A 22,949-nucleotide genomic window follows, 5' to 3' on the forward strand; every position below is an offset into this window, starting at 1 on the left:
CAAAATAAAGAAGTGAGGATAATCTGTGTCGTCTGTGTTCAGCGAGGACTGTGACAAAAGGCTCTTAAAGATTTTTCACTTGTAAATCGATACAAAAACGGCGTCGCCGGCAAATCTGCTAGACTGACACAGATAATGTGAAGCCCCATTGTCAGTATGAGCCAACATTACACGCTAATATTCAGAACTGATGTGCATGTCGGCAGATAAATCCAGGTTACACAGACAGACATTTTGTCATCTGATAATTAAAGATAAGTTTGAAATTAATCGTCAATTAATGTCTAAGCTAATGTGGACTTCCCGCACCTTCTCAAGCATTAAAATTCAAGGACACTCAAGACTCAGTTCCCTCAAATTCAGGGACCCATCATGGCATAGTTTGAGACATGAATCAGGATTTATCACAGCTGCAAAACCTTCATCATTCACACAGACAAAAATTATAAAATTATAAAATCAGCTGTGGATTAGTGGACGAGCAGATTGTCCTCCAATGTTATAGTGTGGGTCTGATCCCCAGCTCTGTGCTGTCCAAACGTGTGCATAAATGGGGGGCGAATGGCAAAACTGTAATGTAGTTAAGTGTTCTTGAGTGTTTATCAAGGCTGGGAAAAATCAAATTTAATCAGTTTTATTTTCAAATCAAAACATATATTATCTCGAGGCACTTCACATAACAAGGCAGAGAACTTAAGAATATTATCAAGAAAAAAGAAAGCAAACAATGAGCAAGCACTTGGCTTCAGTGGAGAGATTAAAAAAACCTCCCTTGGCTCAAAGACGTGCAGCCATCAGTCTCGGCTGGTTGGGGGATGAAAGGACCACTACAGACCATTTATTGTGATATCACATCCAGCTCCTGCTCTTAACGTGCTGTTTTGATTTCATTGTATTATTATTTTTTATTTTTTTACAGTTTCATCTAGTCATTTCCTGTTTCATTTTGCCATTTCCTGTTTTGTTTTGCTACTCACATCTTGTCTAAGGCCATTTCTCCGTTTCTCAATATCCATACTTCTCTGTACTTGTGTCTCGGCTGTGCACTTGGAGGAAGGATCCAGACCCTGAATTGAGACACGGCTAAATACTCTTCAAATTTGATTTAATCTTTCACAGCTCATATCACTGAATGTCGAACATTGACTGTTTTTCTAGTATTGTGCATCCCAGTGATGGTAGGACACTACTTTCTTCTTTCAAACCACCACGTTACTTTTCTTTTCTTCTGTGTCAGGTTACTTTTTCATTGTCAGTGGAGCAACAGTTTCAGTCAGTGCCACGCTCAGTGTCTGACCCCAGAAAAAAACCAACAGATAAAACAAACTGGCCTAGATACACATGTACCCAGCTACTGCTAATGACACACACACACACACACAGGCTCAGACAGCTGTTCTTTCATTCATTTGAACAGCCTGAATGAAGCATTATCCCTGACCTTAACCTTACTGCAATTCACATCTCAGCCCTTAATTTTCAATCTTTGAAAATTCTGTTGGATTCATTTTCTTTTGTGGGTCCGTCCTCTTCCAGACCCCCACGCTGGTCGGGGGTGCTTGGCTCTGCTTTGGCAGCGTCTTGGGTTGCCAAATTTTTCAGATGTGACCAGAATCTTTGCAAACCTGCAGCATTATTCTACTATTATTACCCCTAGGATGGACCTGTAACTGTGAACCACCCACAGCCTTGTGTTCACGCCATCAACATTTATATTAATACCAGTTGATTTTACCGTTATTGTGACCATCTGCTACTTTTCTATTAGCTTCTGTTACAACGCTGTACAGACTGTGAAGGCCTTCGAGGCAAATTGTTTGTGATGTTGGGCCATATAAATAAAATAGACTTGATTTTACTTAACCAATTCCTTATATATGAGGTTCTGCCTCATTAGGACCAGGTTTTTGGTCTCTATGAGGACTAATGGTTCTGATAAGGTCAGTGTTTATGCCAGAAAAAAAATAAGCCTGCCCTCCTTATTTCGATCACTTTTGGAGCCGCAGTAAGTGGAACTTAGACAGAGAGAGCGATTTGAAATGACACCATTTTACATCGCTGAGTGGACTGTAGCTGTGACACGAGGCGGGTGTTTACTGCCGAAGGTCTGTATTCCCAAATGCATCATCGCACTGACATCATATTTTAAAATGAAGCTGGTTTTTAAAGCGCTCGTGCCGCAGAAAGACCAGACGCAATTTAAATCGACTTCTTCCCTGAAATTCATTAAATTTTTAGAGCTGGATGCAGTCGATGCAGTGGCAGGACCAGCCCCCTCAGGAATATGGTTAGCCACTTCTGCTGCTCTCCTAATCACGGCCAGATTTTGCTGATTTGATTGTCGCTGTTATGGATGAACATGCAATAAAATGACAAAAGCCCTTACAGTTTTATATCTCAGGGCTAAAGACATGATGAACAAGACAACAAAGATGTTTTTGTAAAATAAAAGTACTTTGATTTTAGATTCTTAAATGTGGTTCTTAATTCTCAAAGGTGGATATTTTTTCTCTACAATACTCCCCTTATGACAGAATCTTACATTTTTGGACAAAACAAGACATTTGAAGACGTCGCCATTTACAGGTTTGGGAAAAAAATAACCAATATTCTTCACAATTATGTAATCAAGTTAGACTGGAGCATAACCAAAAAATATTGTACTAGTACTGGTTTGATTTGAATAACCGGTGCTGAGTCTAGAGAGGACAAGAAAATAGGAGTGGAATTAACTCCTACTTAACCAAAAATACAGAAGTATGGCTGGGAAAGCACCGTTGTTCTACGTGCATTAATGTAGCTCTAATTCATACAGGACAGACCATGTTGAATGAAGATATCTGGAGGGAAAGTCTTTTTTTAAAAAAACGAGTGCTTGCCTAAATACTTGCTGAGTAAATGGTTTCTAAAACGGGACGCTCTGTGAGAGCGTGTTACTTCACGAGCAAATTCATTTTCATTTTACAATGTGCCCTGGGAATTCAGCAGGCTATACTATATACTAAAAGTGGAGCTGCACAATGCGGTCAACAATCATATTGTGATTATGTCTGACAGATGTTTTCATTGCAACATGAGCCGTAATTGGTGTGACTTGTCATTTCCATGAAAAAAATCATTAAGATTTCACTTTTTTTTTGGAGTCTGTCAATGAGCAAGAGATTTTTGGGCCATTGCAGCACTGCAGAATTTCACTGGAGCACTGTTTTGACACACATTGTGTCTTTAAATAATTACAGTCTTTCAATGTGAATTGTACTTGTGAATTTGATTATGTTGGAATTAACTGTGTTGCTCTCTGTCTCTGTTATATAGTTTTAACATCCTTTACAACACTTAGAGCTAGAGCTGCCACTAACGATTCTTTGTTGGTTGGATTGAGCACATAGAAAATGTTGATTGATGTTTCCCAAGCCTCGAAATGATAATGTTCTCAAATGTCTTGTTTTGTCCACAAACCAATGTTTTTCAGTTTTAATGATTTCTTTGTCAAATGGAGCAAAGAAACCAGAAAATATTCAAATTGAAGAAGCTGAAAAAGTAGTACTGTTATATTGATTCTTCTGCATGAAGTCCAAAATTGGGAAAATAAGCATGAGTGAGATATGTAGAGTAGAATGTAGCACCAAACTTTGTTCAAACATTTTTTGTTGTACACACCTGTGTCTGTGAAGGTCTGAATGTGCAGCCGAACGACTGCTGCAGTGAGTCCAGGAAAGGCTGGATCTTGTACAGACCCTGGTTGCTCCCTTGTGATGGCCGGAAAGCAACGATGTGGAAATACTTGAGGATCTTCTCGAAGCGCGCCTGGCTCATCTTCAAGGCGATGGTCCGGTTGCTGAAGAAGCCCGAGCTCCAAATGCTGAGCACCGACTCGCAGCGGTGCACACTGGTGGAGGTGACAAAGCCCAGGAAGGCCTTCATCTCCTGGGCGGTGACGGGGCACCAGCCTTCGTCGGAGCCGAAGCGCTCCTGGAACTTCTTGGCGTACATGTTTGTCTGGGTGACCATGTTTTGGATGCAGTTGTCTGGGACAAAGAGCTGGAAAAAGTCGAGGGCTGTGGCGGTGGCTGGCATCTTCTGAGCAGGGCCTGGATCAGGACAGGGTAAACAGGAAAATATGTAAATATCCAGATCTGAGAGTCTTCTGTAAACTAACTCACATACTCATCTCTAACTCAATCCCAGATTTAAAACAACAGCACTAAACTTTTAGTTTCAAACTGACTTTTTTTGTTTCCTTCCTATTACAGTTAATCTTTTAAAGGTCCGGTCTGTAAAATTTAGGAGAAATTACATTTATTTGACAGAAATTGAAGGTAAAATAATACATAGATGACCAATCACCTGATTGTATGAACTGTTGTCATTACCCCAGAATGAGCCTGTTATGTATATTGACAGAGGCCACCGTTTTGAACCACCAGGCTTTTTAGAGTATCCCACAGTGGACAAACTAAACATCTTTTTGAGTTTTGATGCTAAATAAAGGCGACATATGTTGTACAACACACTTGGAACAGAAGATTGAGGTGAGGGATGTTAATCTACAACTACTTTACAACACTCTACCTTTAAAAAGAGTAAACATTTATTAACATTACTCATATCCACTAAATATATGAAAAACTAAAGACTTTAATTTGTTACTATAAAATAAAAAAAAACAGACAAAAGTTCAGAAAAGATATTGAAACTTTATTCTATCTTTTAACCATTAACAAATTTGGAAACCGATCCCGGCAACAGAGTTGGGCTAGAGTCACATTTTTCCCCTGGGTCCCATCACTTTTTAATTTCTAATTACACATTTTAATTGTTTGGGAATTGTATTATACTAATTGTTGCAGCTTTGCCCATTCTTGCTGAAAACAAGACTTAGGCAGCTCAGCAGTCCGTGGTTGTCATCGTGCCGTCTGATTCTCCTCTTCATCGTAAGCCATGCAATGTATTTTCATTAGCAGACAGATCTGGACTGCAGACAGGCCAGTCAAGCAGACACACTGCATGTCTGCGAAGCCATGCTGTTGTAACTCGTGCAGAGAATTGTCCTGCTGAAAATGCCACGGAGTCACCTTGACAAAATCTCCAAATAAGCCTCTGCTTCAATGATATCATCACAGATAATATGCAGATTACATATGCCATGGGCACATCACAGATTTTGCGAACACATAGAGTCCAACATTGGCTTTTCCCAAAAACGAGCTGAAACGTGGCCTAGCTGTGTTGTTCTCATTTACACCCATGTTCCTTCTTTCACACGTTGTCCAGTGTGTCTTCACAATCTACCCTCCATTTAATAGCGCTGTACTAAAGTCACACAGTAAATACACAATGCAGTGGCCAGATTAATCTGTTTGCTCTATCCCCCTTTTTTTTAGTTTGGATCCATTAGAGAGAATCTTGGACATTAAGCAGAACGACTTCAGGCTCTATTTAACAACATGATCTCATTATCTCAGATCAGTGTAGATGTTCAGTCTCCCTCTATCCTTTATTTATTTGGCTCCGAGTGGAGAGCCGGAACCAAGACAATGCTGAGCGAAACACAACACATACTGGACTTCAAATTAAACAATACACTCTGAAGGCACTGAGTGGAGGAGGAGGAGGAGGACAAGAGGAAAAGAGACAGAGTGTAGTACGAGCAGGCCCACACAGATGATGCTTCCTGCCAAGACTGCAGAAAGGATTTGGGGCTACGTGGGCATGGTTCACAATCAACTCATTTGCATTCAATTAGACTTAAAAGCTGTATGTAAAACCCAGTTTAATGAAGTGCTCCTTGTTAAAAACAGCAGTTATCCAAGCGGAGCGTCCACAAAGGTAAAATGACTCGCCCTATCATAAAACATAAGGAAGATTTTCCAATTTTGTTTTTACCGATATTACAATGGTTTCATCTATTCCTGAGCAACTACAACCTTCCTGGATAGATTTGCTGCCAGCTGGCCTTCACTTCAGCCTACATCACTCTCTGATTGGATCAAACATTTATATGAGTCTCCTTTCAGACTACTAATATCGGCTGATTTTTGTCTACAAGAGCAGCCTTGAAATATCCCACATTAGAAAACAGCACTGAGAGCGAGAGAGAGCACACACAGACAGAATAATCCTCTGTGATCATCAGATGTTCAAGCATTTTATTGTCCAGGGACAAACATGTGCCTGGTAGAGTTTCAATAGCCATGGGTTAAAAAAAAAAGAAAAAAAGAAAAGAAGAGTGATTACAGTGTTTATGTGCAGCGGATGAACAAAAACATTTTAAGCTCAATAGAAAAAAAACAGCCTGAGCACAATGAGAGCCACCTGTGACTGTACTGACCGACAAGGTTTCCTCAGGTAATCCGATGTAACAGTGTCAACAGGATGTGATGGTATTATACAGGATTCACTGTAGCTGAGTGGTTTGGGGGGGGGGGGGGGGGGGGTATGTGATTGTGATGTGATTGACATTAAAGGACCTGTGTGTAGAATGAACATGCATATTACAACTAACTAAATCATAGTGGACATGGGGAACAATTTCTACTGAATTCAGGTAGATCCCCCTAAAGTTGACACACTGTAACTATTCTATATGCCAATGTATGGTAAGGATTTAAAGACAAGTTGTTTTCAATGTGTGTGCACAAAAAAAAAACTCAATTTGCACAGAACATAGAAAACCAAATATAAAAATTGCAAATTCTATTTGAAAATGGCAATTGTTAACCCCAACAATCTTATTGAGAAAAAGAATTAAGTTTTTTTTAAGTCAATGTGAATACCATGTATTTGTTTAGACAGTCTGAAACACATGGAGAGGACCAGATTAACTGACCCACGGAGAGTAATCTATCACGCTCAGCAAAGTGAATGAATAAATAGCCCTTTAATTCCCTTCTATGTTATGATAAGATGGTTATATAACATAAGATGTGGATGTGTATGGTACATAATCCTTGGCTTGGTACTATGGCACCGCTTGTGCACTGCAGGGGAAATAATCTCATGCTGAGGTTGAGATACTTAACATCGTATAAAGCAGAGCTTCATCTACAAAGGACAGCATGGTTTTAAAAATGCACTTTAAAAAAACAAATGCAGTTGCTGGCATCACTGTGCACAAGGCAAAAACACAACTTAGTTGTAGTTTTATGATGTTGACTAGATATTTTGTGACCGAGGCTGATGATTTATTTACGTGGTGCAGGCTCCAGGGAGCTAGAGCTGTTACACCAAGGCTTTGTCTGTGTCAGCACCGTCAGGCTGGACATTGAGGTACAGACAGGGAGAGGAACTGACAGGGAGACAGACAGGCAGGCAGGTGACAAAAAGACAGACAGACAGGTGAACATACAGGCAGACGGAAAATTCCTCACACGTGAAATAAATACCAACGATGGCATTATCAAAACTATTCGTGGACTACTGGAAAAAGAATCTAGCTTCAGCACCTTTCCATTCCATGCCATTAAATTTGATGGATGATGCATTCTGTCTTAACCGTACAGGCCGATTAAATCAGTCTAAGGTCTTGGCTTCTTGTGGACTCAAGTGTGATTATGCTCAGTGGCAGTCCATCATCTATCCAGCCAGGAAACTCTTCACCGTCTGAGCCATGATACAGAATAGAAGGACCACGCCCATACCCCACAGCCTGTGCATGAGCAAACAGACTTTACCTCTATTTTAATAAAGCAGACCAGACTATACAAAGCAGACAGACACACCTTCTGCCTTGTGAGCTCCAGTCAACAGAGTCAAAACAGCCAAATAGTGCAATAATGCAGTAAAACTTAACTCACCAGAGAACCTCTTACATTACAAGACAGTATTATGGATGTTAGGGGACCAACTGCAGAGCAAATCCAAATAAAGCCTGACAGAATGTTCTGCACTAAAAACTCAAACCACGTTTTGACGCATATTGGACTTCAATAGATGTAGGTAAATCTAGGACATAGACAGAAGTAGAGAACAGAGCTATTGGGGGTGTTGTTTGGTTTACGGCTTTCTTTCTACGTAGAGCTCAAATTTGAGCACAATATCTCCAACAGTGAATGTAATAAAGGCTGCAGAGAAAAGGTCACATACTGTAATAGCTTAGTGCCTACTGTACACACCTGTGGAGATAGTAGTATCTGTAGACACAGGAGCATGACATATCACACATGAATTGGCCACCACAGAGTCCAGACTCCACTGAGAATCTTTATGATGTGTTGGAGCGGACAGTTTATTGGTTTATTTTGTGACTTTTGGGAAGTTGAACATGCCAGGCAACACTCGCGTCACTCGCGACGGAATATCATGGACACATGTACAGACACACATGGAGTCTGATTTGACTGTCTAGAGCTAGACTATATCTCTGAGTGCTACCTGATGCTGAAACATGTTTTCTTTGTCAAATGTCATAAGAAAAAAAAAAATAATAATAATTATGAAATGTATGATGATAATGGGGGCGGGACTAGATAAGCTTTTGCTTCTCCCGCTTTCCCTTTCGGTTATGTGTATTGTGTGAACTGCACTGTTGTGTGATGAGTGATCTAAATGTCATGACCGAAATAAACATATAAATAATAATAATAAACAGTGGTCCAAATCCATCATAACTACAAGAGCTTGCTAAATGCAACTGTGGATTCAAATACACTTTTGTCACTATATAATGCCTTTTGAAACAATGCCACACTGAATGTGATCCATAATTAACTGAGGAAAATATTTGAGTTCATGATTCTTTTTGGCCAGGCAGTGTATAAAACTTTTTTTTTAATTGATATTAAATTGTATTTTTGACACTTTCAACATTAAGTACTTCATTTTGTCAGTTGCGCTGTTATGCATTTTAATATGAATGTGTGTGTCTGACAAAGAGAAAATGTTACTGTGGTCATGACGCGGCTTTCCCACCAATTATTTTTGCTTTAGCAGAGATATGAGGGAAAAACGCATTTAAAAGAAACCTTGACAAAAGGTGCTGCCAAATAAACCCCAGACCATCCTTAATACATACTGGACATGATGACACAATGGTAGATTTTGGCCAGCACAGGGTTTTCAGGAGAAACAGGGACAGAGCAGTGTGAGAGCATGGTGTTCTTTGACTGTCACAATTCACAAACACACACAAACGCACACACACACTGAGGACTCAAAAACACAATGCATTCATTCATTCAAGGTCCTTACTTTAACCTTTCCTTAGATATAATAAAGGTACAATAACCAGTTGCAATTACTGATCAGTAATTCCATGTCAAGCTTTCAAGCATAATGCAAATCATGCCTTACATTTAATATTTAGTACAGCTGTACTCTCAGTCACTCAATTCTCTTTCTTTCACACAAAGGCACAATTTGGGAAGGCTATTTTAGTGAGGACGCTCGTACACATAATACATTTCCTAGCCCCTTACACTAACCTTAGTCATCACAAATGAATGCTGAAAACTACAGCTGTGCATTAATAAAATAATCTGGCAATATGATACATATCCCTATGAAGGGGTAACAATATGATAAATTGAAATATACTGAGATAGTGAAGTGAGGTGATATATCCCTCAAGAATAATTCACATTTTCATAGTAAAAATAATGTTTTATGCATAAATAATATACAGTTTTCTTTATCTAGTGAGAGGAGTGGAAGGGGAGGAGAAAGTGAAATGGCCAAATGCCTGGTGCCAGCTAGCACAACACACCGCACTGGTCAAAAATATTTCCAATATATCAATATGCCTCCTGTATTTTGCTGTCTATTATATGACGGTATTGGTAGTGGTGGTTAGTATTGATTGCTGGCCATTTTGCTTGTTCTTAAATTTGGATACCTCATTTGAGTCGACAGCACCTTCAATTTCGTTGTACCTTTGAAAAACATGGCAATGACAATAAAGACTATCTTAGTTTATCTGTGTGCCATATTGTGTGACTAGTGTTGAAGGCCTGGACTTGTGTTTTCATTAAGTTTAAATATTAATGATCTAGATTTAGGGGTGCTACATGTATTCTTGTTTTGTGTTTTAGTTTGATTTCCTGTACCTTTGTTTTAATAAAGTATCCTCCTATCTTTAGTTTGTCCTGTTCCCTTGGTGCTTTGTTTAATACAGACTTATCCTCCTACAATTACATTTTTTAACAACCTATTTAAATGTGATTATTTATGCTGCTTCCCATTCCCTAATGAGCCGGGGTCATAACACAAATAATCGATACATTATTTCACCATGAAATGTCACAGTATTTTTGTGTATCGACACAGTATATTTGTTTATCGATATTTCTTACACCCTTATACCTAACCCTTAACTAAAACTTCAATAGTTTTGTAGTATTGACCGAGTATCGAACCTCCTCTGTATCATGTATTGTATAATGTATCATGTATAAAATTAGTGCTGTACCCAGACCTGTTGCATTTCTTACCAAAGCAAGGTCAAAGTCTGCATGCACACACTGGTGTCACCTGCCAAGTTTGAAGCCTCATGTGACTTATTCGACAGTAATGCAATTAACAGACCAACAGACAGACGTTCCATGCAATTATGATAGATTTTGGTACCGAAGGACCTATTCACATCAGTGTCAGTGAGCCAATAAGCATGCATCATGCTATTCCACCATGATAAAACAGTGCTCACGATTGGCTGTCTCGAGGCATGCAGGAAGTTAAAACCAGAGACAGAGCTCATTCTTCAAAGGAGAAGGCAGACAAGACATACCAAGTGTGTGTTTGTGTTTTGAGAGGCTGATGCTAATGAATGAAAGTATGTCGAGAAGATCTTAAGTGAACGGAGGAAGATGACTGGTATTTTAAAATAAAACGAATATTGTCAAGGAATTGGTATTGATCTACATATTTCGATTTTTGTTAACTTAAGGTCTTAACCCCCAAAAAGCCCTATAAATTACCTTATATAATGACCCCACTTTTCCAAAATGCCCTTGATTCCTACGGTTTTTAGGGTTTTTTTTGGTCTTCACGAAGATATACATATGAATATACACACATAGGCCTTTTATAAGTATTCTTAGTACATTGCATTGACTTCAATTCATTTGGACAGCCTAAACAAAGTGTGATGATAGCATTATCATTAACAGTTAATGCCTAACCTGAATTTAAACAGTTCCTCAGAAATAAGGTTCTGCCTCATTAGGACCAGGTTTTGGTCTCCATGAGGACTGCTAGTCCTTACAAGGTCAGAGTTTATGACAGAAAAGGTCATAAAAAGGTGAAAAAAATGCAAGTTCACTGCACGCACACACACACACACGTTTGTGCACCATTCGTAGTGAGGACACTCAAAGACATAATGCATTCTCTAGGTCCTGACCCTAACCTGAACCTCCATCACAACTTAATGCCTAACCCTAACCCTGACCCAAATTGTAACTCTAACCCTAAAACCAAGCCTTCACCCTCAAAAAGCCTTTTAAAAGGGTGACAGAACGTGAGGACCAGCCAAAATGTCCTAAAACATTTAGTGTCCTAAAATTGTATTGAAGTTACTCGGTCCTCACAAAGACCAAATACAAGAATACATTGACACACACTCTTTATAGTTGTGAGGACATTCATTGCCTAATTAAGACACACACAAACACACACACACACACGTCAGTAAAACACTATCATAACTGCATTTTTCTCTGTCCAGTCGCCCAACAATCTCCCACAGCACCAACTCTTCTCAAATTACCTTATTCACATCATACTGCATCATCATCTCACCATATGTGTCTTTGTACGGTGGCACCGTGAAGTCCTGCAGAGCCTCCGTCCAGCCGTCCTCCTCCGCCTGACTGCGGGACAGAGAGCCCGGTGGACCGGCTCCACAGCTCCCGCTGCCTCCTCCTCCTACTCCGTGCCCGCTGTCCCGCTTCTTGTGGTGCTGCTGCTCCTCCTCGCCCACTTCGGCGATGTAGTTGTCGGAGTCGGAGTCTCCGGAGGTGCTGTAGAAGGGGTTGTCACTGCTGTCATCCCCGGACTCGCCGAACACGTCGTCGGATATCTGCAGGCTCTCGTACCGGGAGCGGGCCGCCTCCAGGAGAGACAGCGCCTTCCGTCCGCACTCCGCCATCTCTTTCTCTCTTTCTTTTTTATCTATATCTGTGCTCCCTCTTTCTATTCCTTACTCACCCTTTACACTCTCGCCTTAGCAAGTGGTCACGATTTTCGCCGGAACAGGGAGCTGTTAAAGCCTTTTAATGTGGCCGCTACACCCTCCCCCTGTCTCGGGTATGAACTGGATGATACTGCCCTTTCCGGGGCTCGGATTGTGCGGAGCCCGGTGCTCAGAAGCGCGTGGATCCGGGGAGAGCTGTCCGCTTCAAGGGTACTGAAACGTTACCGCTGCCTTCCACTACCCACAGCTCAGCAGCAGCAGCAGCAGCAGTCATGGCTCAGCATCCGGGTTTACAGCCTAGCAGATTTTAGAGAAAATGTAGTAGTGGCTGCTGCTGCATCACCTGACACCACAGCCCTGCCCCACCATCCAATGAGACTGCATGTTCTGTGAGATTCACGCTCAACCACTGACAATAAATGTGGGACAAATGTTGCATTTAATGGGGACTAACCCCTGTTTTTTGGGATTGTTTATTAACTAGAAAAGCAACAGGAAAATTGTGTTTTATTTTGAGTTAATAAGTCATTATTTTGAGATACTTTCTCATGATTTTGAGATCTTTTCCACATTATTTTTGACATACTAAGGCACTGTTTTGATTTATTTCATTTTATTTTGCAGGGCTGGCAGAAGCTTTTTATGGGGCCCTAAGCATGGGAATAAGCAGAATTAGATAGATACATACTACAGACATATGTGTGTATACATGTATAATTGCTTAAAAATTTAAATTTTTTTGAATTTTGTAGCCTAGCAAAAGCATGGAGGAGTTTTTATTTTGTTGCAGTCTCAAGGCCCTTAAATAAAGTAAAAGGCTTATTATATAAGTTATGAAAACCATAACTAGACTAACCAGAGTTTTCCTAAATTATAATAAACAAACAATGTTTTTGTAAAGCCATTGCTGATAGTACTGTATGAGCAAATATTGGCACTATGCAAATAAACCCTGCTCAGTGTTACACAACTTCTTTCACACATACTAAAATCTGAATGACATATTGCAACAAGCACTCATATTAGGACTATATGAGGCATTTTATCACGAAGTGTCTGAAGAAGTGGAATACAATACACAGCAAAGTATTAAAACAGGGCAGTGGCACACAAAAACGGAAAAAAATAAACCTGACATACACCCCTGCTTATATTGATTTAGTAGTGTTGCATTACACATGCAACGTATTGTATAATATACAAAACAAATATTATTTGTTTTGCATGAGAAGCCAAGTCATGCCATGAGTACCGCCGATCTCTGGGGGGCGCAGCAGTTTTCTGACTTATTATACAGTTTGTGATTATTCTTCTTCGCTGGTGCTCGTGCCATGTTTGCGGAAGCTCGGTGACAGCGGCAGCTAACTGGAGGATTGTCATATTTTCTCCGTGTGCTGTGACTGCGTTTTTATTAAAAATGAATCTACCGAAGGCTCCTGATTCTCTGTGCTTCGACAAGGACGTTTTTATGAAGGTGAGTTTGTTAGCCTTACGTTTTTGTAACGTACGGACCGCAGCTACCTTTGTCAAATTAGCTAGCAGTAGGCTAAGGTAAAGTGATTTATTCTTTTTATTTTTTAAGACAGATATACATTATCCACGTAATAAATGTATTTTCCTAAGTGAATAATATATCCGCTGTCCTAAAGCAACCGACGTAAGTCATGACTAGAACGTGTTGCTGGTGTGGAATGTGCATTAATTTTATAATTTATGATGAAATATCTTTCTCAGCTAGCCATACTATTACCTAAGTTGTATTCAAGCGAATGTAAAAGTAAAACAAATACTCCTATAAATGGAAAATTTGTCAAAAGTAGTAGTCAAAGTAAGAATGGGCAGTAATTCAATAACCATAAACACTCGGTCACTTTATTAGGCGCACCTGTTTGACTGCATGTTAACGCAAATATGTATTCAGCCAGTGACATGGCAGCAACATGATCCAGCCCTAACTCAGAAGTCACATACATACTTATTTCCCTAATGCACTTAACTTAAAATAAATTGTTGTGCAGCTGAAACGTCTATTAAACATAAAAGCTGTGCCAAATATGCCATGTGGATAATGGGTAGAAACACCAATAGACTATGGACAATAAAACATGTTTGTATTAAAGCGTGTATAAATGTAATTAACAGCTTTACATAATTTGAATTTTTAATTATACTTCTCAGTTCACGTGTTAGCAGTATTGGCGTCCTCCACTAATTGTGGGCATGTCCCTCATCTTTGTTGTTTTCTCTGTGCTTGTCTTACAGGATGACTTTGATGTCGATCAGTTTGTGGCCGAGTGTCGGAAAAAGGTCCAGCTGGAAGAGATGAGAGAGGACCTGGAGCTCTACTATAAGCTGCTGAAAACAGCCATGGTGGAGCTCATCAACAAGGACTATGCAGACTTTGTGAACCTCTCCACCAACCTGGTTAGTTGTGACCATTATGATTATAGCTTTCAGTCAGTGAAGCAACTAGACACATAACAATATAGACAAAAACATTTTTTGTCCCAAGTTTGTTCATTTTTGTCAAAGCCAAAGTGTAAAATATTCCTCTTAAAAATTAGGATTTTGATTTTGGAACAGTGGATTCTTTGGGGAAAGATAAAACATGATTGTCACCATTATTGTTTTACTATTCCTATTTCTGCTACTGCTATTGTTCCTTTACAGACAAAATATTATATTTTGAATTAACTTATTGAGAACATTTTCATGTATAAGTTTTTTTTTTTTATTTGCTTTACAAGAATCTGATTTATATTGATTAACATTTCTGCTAAGCCATAACTGGAGGATAAATCAGTTAAAATGAATGAACGAAGGAAAGAATGAAATTAAATGTCTGTGATGTTCACTGTTCAGACATCATATAGTGTCATACATTTACTTTTTTGGAAACAAAGGTTATTGTTGAAATGTAAAATAAATAGTGGCAGTTTTTTTAAAAACCACAGTTCATATTTTTAAAAGTCTTTCTAAAAGAGATGAGGGCTGACTTTTTGTATCATCTGCTACTGTTTAAGGTTGGGATGGACAAAGCACTCAATCAGCTCTCTGTGCCACTGGGACAGTTGCGTGAAGAAGTCATGGTATGTATTGTGATAATAAAAAATTTAAATGTATTTTCAAATTAATTCTTGCCTTTATGTATGACCCTGTCTGTTGTCTGTTTGCTGCAGAGCCTGCGCTCCTGTGTGAGTGAAGTGATTCAAGCTATTGACAGTCAACTCTCCAAACAGGAAGATCTGCAGAAAAAAAAGGTTTGTCTCTTTGCTTTTCTGTCTAACTAAATTATTTGAACATGTTTGTATTAATCGTAAATCTACTTTGTGATTTTCTATGGCAAGTCCATACCAACTTTTGAATTAATGTTGTCTCATCAAGCTATATTTAATGTCATATAGACAAGGATTAGCATGTATGTGAATATTTTAAGATTTTATATTAATTATGCTATTGATTATTAATCACCCTCCACCAGGTGTGTGTATTGAGGCTAATTCAGGTGGTGCGCTCAGTGGAGAAGATTGAGAAGATTCTTTACTCACAGAACTCCAAGGAATCAAGCTCGCTGGAAATCAGCAGGTGGGACTCAACAAAAATTATACTTATTATAAAGTATACCTAGAGGTTAAAAAATAAACAAAAAAAAGATTTTACATATTCAAATTGTTTGATCTTAATCACTACAGGGATGTTGTGCTGAGCATTTGTGTCTGACGTCATATCTGTATGTCTTTGTATGTACAGTCCTTTGTTAGCAGGCCAGATCCTGGAGAGGATAGCTACAGAATTCAACCAGCTGCAGTTTCATGCTGTACAGAGCAAAGGCATGCCACTGCTGGACAAAGTCAGACCTGTAAGTGTTAATGAGTCAAACAGTCAGATGATTCAGTAATCGGGACTTATTTAACCAAAGCAGTTTTGTCCACTTCTGTGCAAATCTGATTAGTAGTAGGAAAAAACATCAATACACTGACTGTACAGAATTATCTTCAAAAATATTTGAGTGATGCTCTTGATCTATATCTTTCCTCAAATTAACAAAAACTTTTTTATAAAAATTCTTTACCAGTGTAAGTAACGTACGTTTTCACCCTCTGCCAGCGTATCGCAGGGATCACCTCCATGCTGCAGCAGTCTCTGGAGGGCCTGCTGATTGAGGGTCTGCAGACATCTAACGTGGACATGGTGCGTCACTGCCTCAGGACATACGCCACCATAGACAAGACTCGGGATGCTGAGGCACTGGTAGGACAGGTGCTGGTCAAACCGTACATGGACCAGGTAAACATTCCTCACCTGTTTTGAGAAGGCATTCCAGTGTTATTGAGGAAAAAAATTACAATTCTTCCAAATAATTTTCATTTTAAAAGATGCAAAAATTTAATTCTGAGCTTGTTTAAATGAATGTCAGGAAATGCATGTGTATCCTGTTTTAAAAACCTCCCATTTTCTCTTACCCTTCTTTTAGGTGATAGTAGAAGAGGTTGTGAAGTCCAGTCCAAATGGTCTCCAGCTGATGTACACTAGACTACTGGAGTTTGTTCCTCATCACTGTAGATTGTTAAGAGAGGTGACTGGAGGAACCATATCCAGGTATTAATGTTATAATTGAGGTTAAAAAAAACATATAATATAATCAAAACATGAACAGAGTTTTAATTATGTTGTGAGGTCATCTTGAACTTCTCCACACACTTTGACATCTGTTTATTTTGTTTTATGAGTACATATAATAACCATTTCGTTTTCTTATGACCATATAATCATTTTCTTTTTCAGAAGTAAAAACTACCGTTTCCAGCGGAGGAATATTTTCTTGTATTTAACATGCTACTGTTCCTCTCTCCTCAGTGACAAAGCCGACGCTGTGCCTGGTTACGATTTCATGGTGAAATCGGTGTGGCCAGAGATAATCAAGGGGATAGAGGAAAGGTTGAGCTATCTCTTCAACCCTGGAAACCCTGACATATTCTATGAGGTACAGTCGCAGTGATGCATTTGATGCTGTTAAGGGAGAGACAAATCTATGTTAATGTTTTCCCTAAACTAGAGAGTGAAAAGGAAACTAGAGACGCAGATGCTCAAGAGCCAGACTGGTCTCTATTGAGATGAACAAGAGGGGGTTTAGCTCCTGAGCGTCCATTTAGGCAGGTGTGTTGTCCCTTGTGAGTCCTTTGGTTAGGGAGATGGCGGTAGCCCTGATCCTACAAGGCAGGTAGCTCAGCTGTTGTCTCCTATTTAGATTATATAATTATTAGTTCAGGGTTTTTAGGTGGTTGGGTTAGGGTTAGTTTCCAAAACACAGATGCATACAAGAGTCACGTTTCCTTTGTGCGCTGTGGCTTTCATCCCTTTTTAAAAAAATCCCTGCACACCTGAATCTCAACATGGTGCTGCTTACATCACTGATGCATTTGATTGATTGATTGATCTACCTCTAAGAATGTACTGTATACCACATTGTTTCTCAATGAAACCAGTCAGACGGGAAAAGACAATTCACCTTGAAAAGGTTTTGGCTTCTATCACTGTGTGTGTGTGTGTGTGTGTGTTTACCATTGGCTCTGTCTTCTCTTCTAGCGCTACAGTGCAAGTATAGAGTTTGTGCAGAGGTTTGAGCGTCAGTGCAGCTCACAGGCCAGTGTGAAGAGACTGAGAGTTCACCCTTCATACACCAGCTTCCACAACAAATGGAACCTGCCTGTCTACTTTCAACTACGGTACATATTGTCTCAATATAATGTTTTACAGCCTACAGCATAAACACAGCAGTTATGTTAAGTATTAACGTAAAGATTTCAGCCCTTATCACGTTATAGTATTACATTAAATTGCTTTAGTATCTTCTTGGGTCTGGAGCAACAGATGGGGGGCAGGAGATATTTTTTTTGGTGTCTTAAGAATCTTAAAATAAATCAAATTACACAGGCATGAAATGAACTCTTGTTTTGTTTGACCAAAGAAAAATACTATTAGGTGTTTAAAAAAGGCAGTGAAAAATGTTATATCATGCATAAATTTGCTCTTGGTTTAAAAAAGTTTAGAAAGCACTGCTTTGGATAAGTTAATGCAAAACCTCACATCGTGTGACGCAGACACAGCCTTTGTTTTTACCTTCATTTATGTTTTAAACTCTTTCATTTAGACCACTCGGCCTATATGAATGAGGTCAGACCTGTGGAATAGATGTAATTTCTGCACAGCATGCATTTTGAAGAATCGACTAGAGACTCGAGAGACAAGCTTTGATTAAATTTGCTGCCTGTCAGCATTTTTCCAAGGGAAAAAGACAAGTTGGCGGATGTCCAACAAAAAGACAATTTATTTTATAAACCTTTTTATGTAGAAAAATGACAAGAATCAGAATTTAAACTGATCATCTGTATCAGTGTATTTCTAAATATGGTCCATATATGTGACACTAGGCATTGACGTAATGGCTGTTGATCTCTGTGCAAAAGTAAAGATGTTGTCCCTGGTTTCTCAACCTCCCCTTCCCACAAACATGCATACACTGTAAAGTACACAATCCACAGTTTCATCATGGCTCAGCAAGATAAACATTATGGTGTTTTGTCCCAATTTCACAACATAAACCTTTGCAGTGCAGGTTTTCTGTAACAGTCATCATTTCCAAGAAACTGTGGCATAACGTGCATTTCTGAGTTTATGCGAGAAATTAGCTAATAACAAATTGATTGTTTTGTCCCCTCTGCGTTGTTCCCTTTTTTTTTTCCAGGTACAAGGAAATAGCTGGGAATCTGGAAAACGCCATAAGTGATGGACTGGAGGCAGCACCAGGTAGGAATCATTTTTTTATCATGGGCATTAATGTGAAACTTGTCCTTGACTCACAGTAAGTGTGTGTGTTTGTGTTTGTGTCTGTTAATGTCCAGCTGGCAGTGCGTACCACCTGCAGGTATCTGAAGTTTTGTGGTCCTGTCTGGTGAGGTGCTGGTCAGACAAGGTTTACCTCCCACTTCTGGCTCATCGCTTCTGGAAACTCACGCTACAGCTCTACTCACGATATGCCAAGTTTCTCGACGAGGTAATCTTCAATAAACCCATAGGAGTATGAAAATAATAAAGTCATGTTGCTCTCTCTTACCTGCTCGTGTTCCACATCTGTATTGATGTCTGGTCTGCACAGGTGTTGACGAAGACTCCAGCCCCTGAAGTGACTAAAGAGCCGGCCAGGCCTCTGCCAAGCTCGGCCTCTTCCACCTCGAGCCGAACTTCGATGGAAGACGGCGGCAGTGAGAGTGGGAGTCCAGCGTCCCTGTCCACCAAACAGCTGGTCCACATCGCCGCTGACATCCAAAAGCTGCAGGAGCAGGTGCACATATGAAATATGAATGGAATGGGCTTAACTTTGGCTGAGTTTTTTTCTCCTTCACTGACAGTTCACCCCGTCTTCTCTTAGATCCCGGAGTTCTCAGAAATGGTGAAAAAGCGATTAGATGCTATCGGATTCAAAAACTTTGCTGTTGTGGAAGGTAAGCCGCCCCTATTGTCTTTTTTTCTGAATTATTTTGATTATCGTCTGTGGTCTTAAAGGTCCAGTATGTAACAGTTACTGCAGTGACATCAAATAGTGAGACTGCAGATTTTTAACAAACAGTGGACTTCTCCACTTACCTTCTCTCTTCTCCAGGTTTGTCAGGGAGCAATTTGATTCTTACATATTAAGCTTCCACTTCAAAATACAAAAAATAAGCTCCGGCTTACATTTAAACGGCTGATTCTAAAGCTATGAAAACCAAATAATTTTTATTTTGAAGTGGTTTTACACTTACAAAAACATACTTATATGTAGTATATTCACGTTCCTCCATTAAAACTTCCTAAATGTTACACAATGGACCTTTTTTTAATCAAATAATACATACAAAAAAGACATACTGTTTATGACATAGTATGCTCACTATTGTTTGAAAAATTTAATCATTCAATAATGACAACACGCTTTTCAGAATAACATCGAAATTGACAAAACCACGGCCTCAGATTATTGATACTTTAGCAAATGGGTATCACAGACTAAAAGTTAACTTCCCTGCACTGACTAGTTCTCACTTTCATGTCAGACGCTCTTGCAGACTCCAAGGTTTGCCTGTCCGGTAGCGTTCCCACTCTGAACGCCAGGATGACCCAGCATCTGACTGAGCGCAGCTGCCGCTTCCTGAAGAGTGCCTCCGAGGTTCCACGACTTTACCGCAGGACTAATAAGGTCAGATCATGTTTCTTTATTCTTTATTCTTCTTTATTCTTTATTTTGTTAAAATAAATAATAATGCCCCTTAGAGCGAACAAAAAAACCCCCACAAAATAACACTGGGAGCTTGAAATTCTATGGTATGTGTATTTTTTTCCCCCGATAGTAATACTTTAATTAAAGGTCAGAATTTCACATTTGAAATGCTCTGACTGTTAAGATTATAATGAAACCTGGAGGGATGATGTGTGTTGATACATGAATGACATTCAAACAAATGTCAGTGGCTCTAAAATCATGTTACACAACGAGGCTGGCTTTTAAGTTTTCCCTGTAGTGGACGAGAGGAATGCTTATACAAGAAAATATTTCTCAATCATTGCCTTGTTTGCTCGTTCATCTGTCTGCCCCCTAGTGGCCAAACATTTCACAGCACTGGATGTCAGACAGAAAAAGAAAAGTGTGTCTCTGACTGTTTTGTTAGTGGTCCTTCCTGTTGTATGAGATAACCCCAGACTCTGAATGTGAAAATACACTGCATTCAAGTTGGGCATTCAAGTCGATGTAATAGAGACGGAATGAGTACATTCAAACACCTGCCAGCATCAAATTTGTGACGTCTGAACTGTTTTCTGAAAAACAAAAGCAGGATGTCCTGTATACAACTTTCTATTTTTTTTTTACGAGGTTGTAAGTTCCAGTTAAACAGAGCAAAAGACACCGCACACTCACACTTTTATACCAAAAGATTCATAATATTGTGAAATATTTGACTCCCTCCCTGTTTAGGATCTGCCGGTGCGTGCATCAGCGTACATGGACAATGCCTTACGTCCATTACATCAGTTGCTGACAGACTCGACGGGGCTGGTCACACCCTCTACTGCACAGGAATGGCTTCGGGTCGCACTTTCCGACTGCACACAAAGGTAATGTTTAACCCATATATGTATTAAAGCATAAATAGAGACTAATCCCAGTACTTGGGTGCAAATAACTTTTACCTTCTCTTACCATCGTCTTTCCTTCCACCGGTTTGTGTCCAGGTACTACGAGACCATCTCAGACGTGCTGAGCTCGGTGAGAAAGATGGAGGAGAGTCTGAAGCGGCTGAAACAAGCCAGAAAGGGTGCGACCACGACATCTGCGGCCGGAGCAAACGGAGGACCCACAGACGACACCAAGATCCGTCTTCAGCTGGCACTGGATGTGGAATATCTGGGAGAACAGGTGAGTGGTGTTTGACATAGTATTTTTTTAGGTCAGTAAGGCTTCAACACTTTTGTCACCTGTGATTTTTTAATTTTTATCCACTGAATCCAGAAGACTTTCTGGATTCAGTGGCCCATGGACCATGAGAAACTTCACCCTGATCTGTTAAGATAACTTGTTAAATGGGACTTCTGAGTGTCCGATCCTGCGTAAAAACCAAATTTCGTTTTGACAGCGATATGTTTTTTACATAAAATTTTTACATAAAAGATCCGCCAAAAAGACAAACTTACAGATAAACCCATACCAATGAAAACACAACCCTACTTGGTGAAGGTAATGATGCATTGAAGTTAGGAGTAACAGAATCACAGATTCTTTTACGTCAAGTCTAAGGAGCTGAGGCTTTTGTGAGGCCTCGCCCAGCATCAGTAAGTGTGCAGAGAGTGTTACATGAAAACAATACTGCTGAAAATAAAACTGCTTTTATTTCTCACCTGAAATCCTGTTGTTTTTTGTTCTGTCTCAGATCCAGAAGATGGGTCTGCAGCCAAGTGACATCTCCATGTTTGGCACTCTGATGGACCTTGTGAAAGAAGCTCGAGAACTTGCTGAACCAAACTAATAAAGGAAACTGTTGCTGGGCTCATCTCTGCAGTTTTTGGAGACTTGGAAAAGATTTTAAATAATAATTTATAGCCGTCCAGGTGAAGGTTGTGGTCTGGTTAAAACCATGAAGACATGAAGAATGTAGGACAAGAACTGACATTTACTGTTTGCAATGTTTTGTACAAAGTAACTCCAGGGACCAAAGTCTGGGTCATCATCGGTTCTGCTGTATGTGAATGACGCGGACTGCAAAGTCCCACTTGTGAGGAAAAGTTTTCAACAAAAATGACTGATGCTAAAGAGGGGATGAATGTTTCTGATGTGAGCAGAACAATGTGAAGAAAACGTTTGTCTCGTTTCTGCTGCTTGGTGAAGGACTAATCTTGTCTGTCGTGTCAAAGTTGTTAAGTAATAACATGTTTAACAAAAGGGGGAGAAAATAAAATTAAAAAAACTGTCAAAAAATGTGTTGAATTTGTGTCGTATAATTCACCAACGTTCACAAGCCGTCGCGTGCAGTTGTGAGCTTCTTAAATGTTAAATATTGTCGGATTTCTTTGCTCCATATGACAAAGAAATCCTTAAAAGTCAGTGAAGCATTTTGGTTTGTGAACATCGTTTCCAGAATTGATAAACACTGATCAATGTTTTTGGACATTTTACGTCGCAAACGAATGCTCGATGAATCGGACACATTGTTACTTGCAGCCCTACTAACATAACTCAGTCAAAGTCAAATGTGAAAACTCAAAATGTAGCCTTGTAAAAGAGCCTTAC

At 39.6% G+C, this 22,949-nt stretch overlaps 2 protein-coding genes across 2 annotated transcripts in view; one reads left to right on the forward strand and one right to left on the reverse strand.

Moving 5' to 3' along the window:
* pgbd5 (piggyBac transposable element derived 5) overlaps positions 1-13,058 on the reverse strand; it is a 39,998-nt gene extending 26,940 nt beyond the window's left edge. Inside the window, exons 1-2 of the mRNA XM_058652078.1 lie at positions 11,737-13,058; positions 3,661-4,091 (exon numbers count right to left, since the gene is read on the reverse strand). Of these exons, the coding sequence (XP_058508061.1) occupies positions 3,661-4,091; positions 11,737-12,085 (780 nt within the window). The 5' untranslated portion in view covers positions 12,086-13,058. The remainder of the gene's footprint in view (positions 1-3,660; positions 4,092-11,736) is intronic.
* Positions 13,059-13,448: 390 nt separating this feature from the next.
* Positions 13,449-22,675, forward strand: cog2 (component of oligomeric golgi complex 2). The gene is made up of 18 exons (XM_058652397.1): positions 13,449-13,604; positions 14,393-14,554; positions 15,154-15,219; positions 15,310-15,390; positions 15,612-15,715; positions 15,881-15,989; positions 16,238-16,417; positions 16,605-16,729; positions 16,988-17,114; positions 17,717-17,856; positions 18,876-18,937; positions 19,033-19,184; positions 19,287-19,472; positions 19,560-19,632; positions 20,224-20,366; positions 21,141-21,280; positions 21,398-21,581; positions 22,093-22,675. The coding sequence occupies exons 1-18, from the start codon at positions 13,548-13,550 to the stop codon at positions 22,186-22,188; spliced, it is 2,187 nt and encodes a 728-aa protein (XP_058508380.1). The 5' UTR covers positions 13,449-13,547; the 3' UTR covers positions 22,189-22,675.
* Positions 22,676-22,949: the final 274 nt, after the last annotated feature.

Source organism: Solea solea, chromosome 15, assembly GCF_958295425.1.
Source record: "Solea solea chromosome 15, fSolSol10.1, whole genome shotgun sequence".
Taxonomy (NCBI): Eukaryota; Metazoa; Chordata; class Actinopteri; order Pleuronectiformes; family Soleidae; genus Solea; species Solea solea.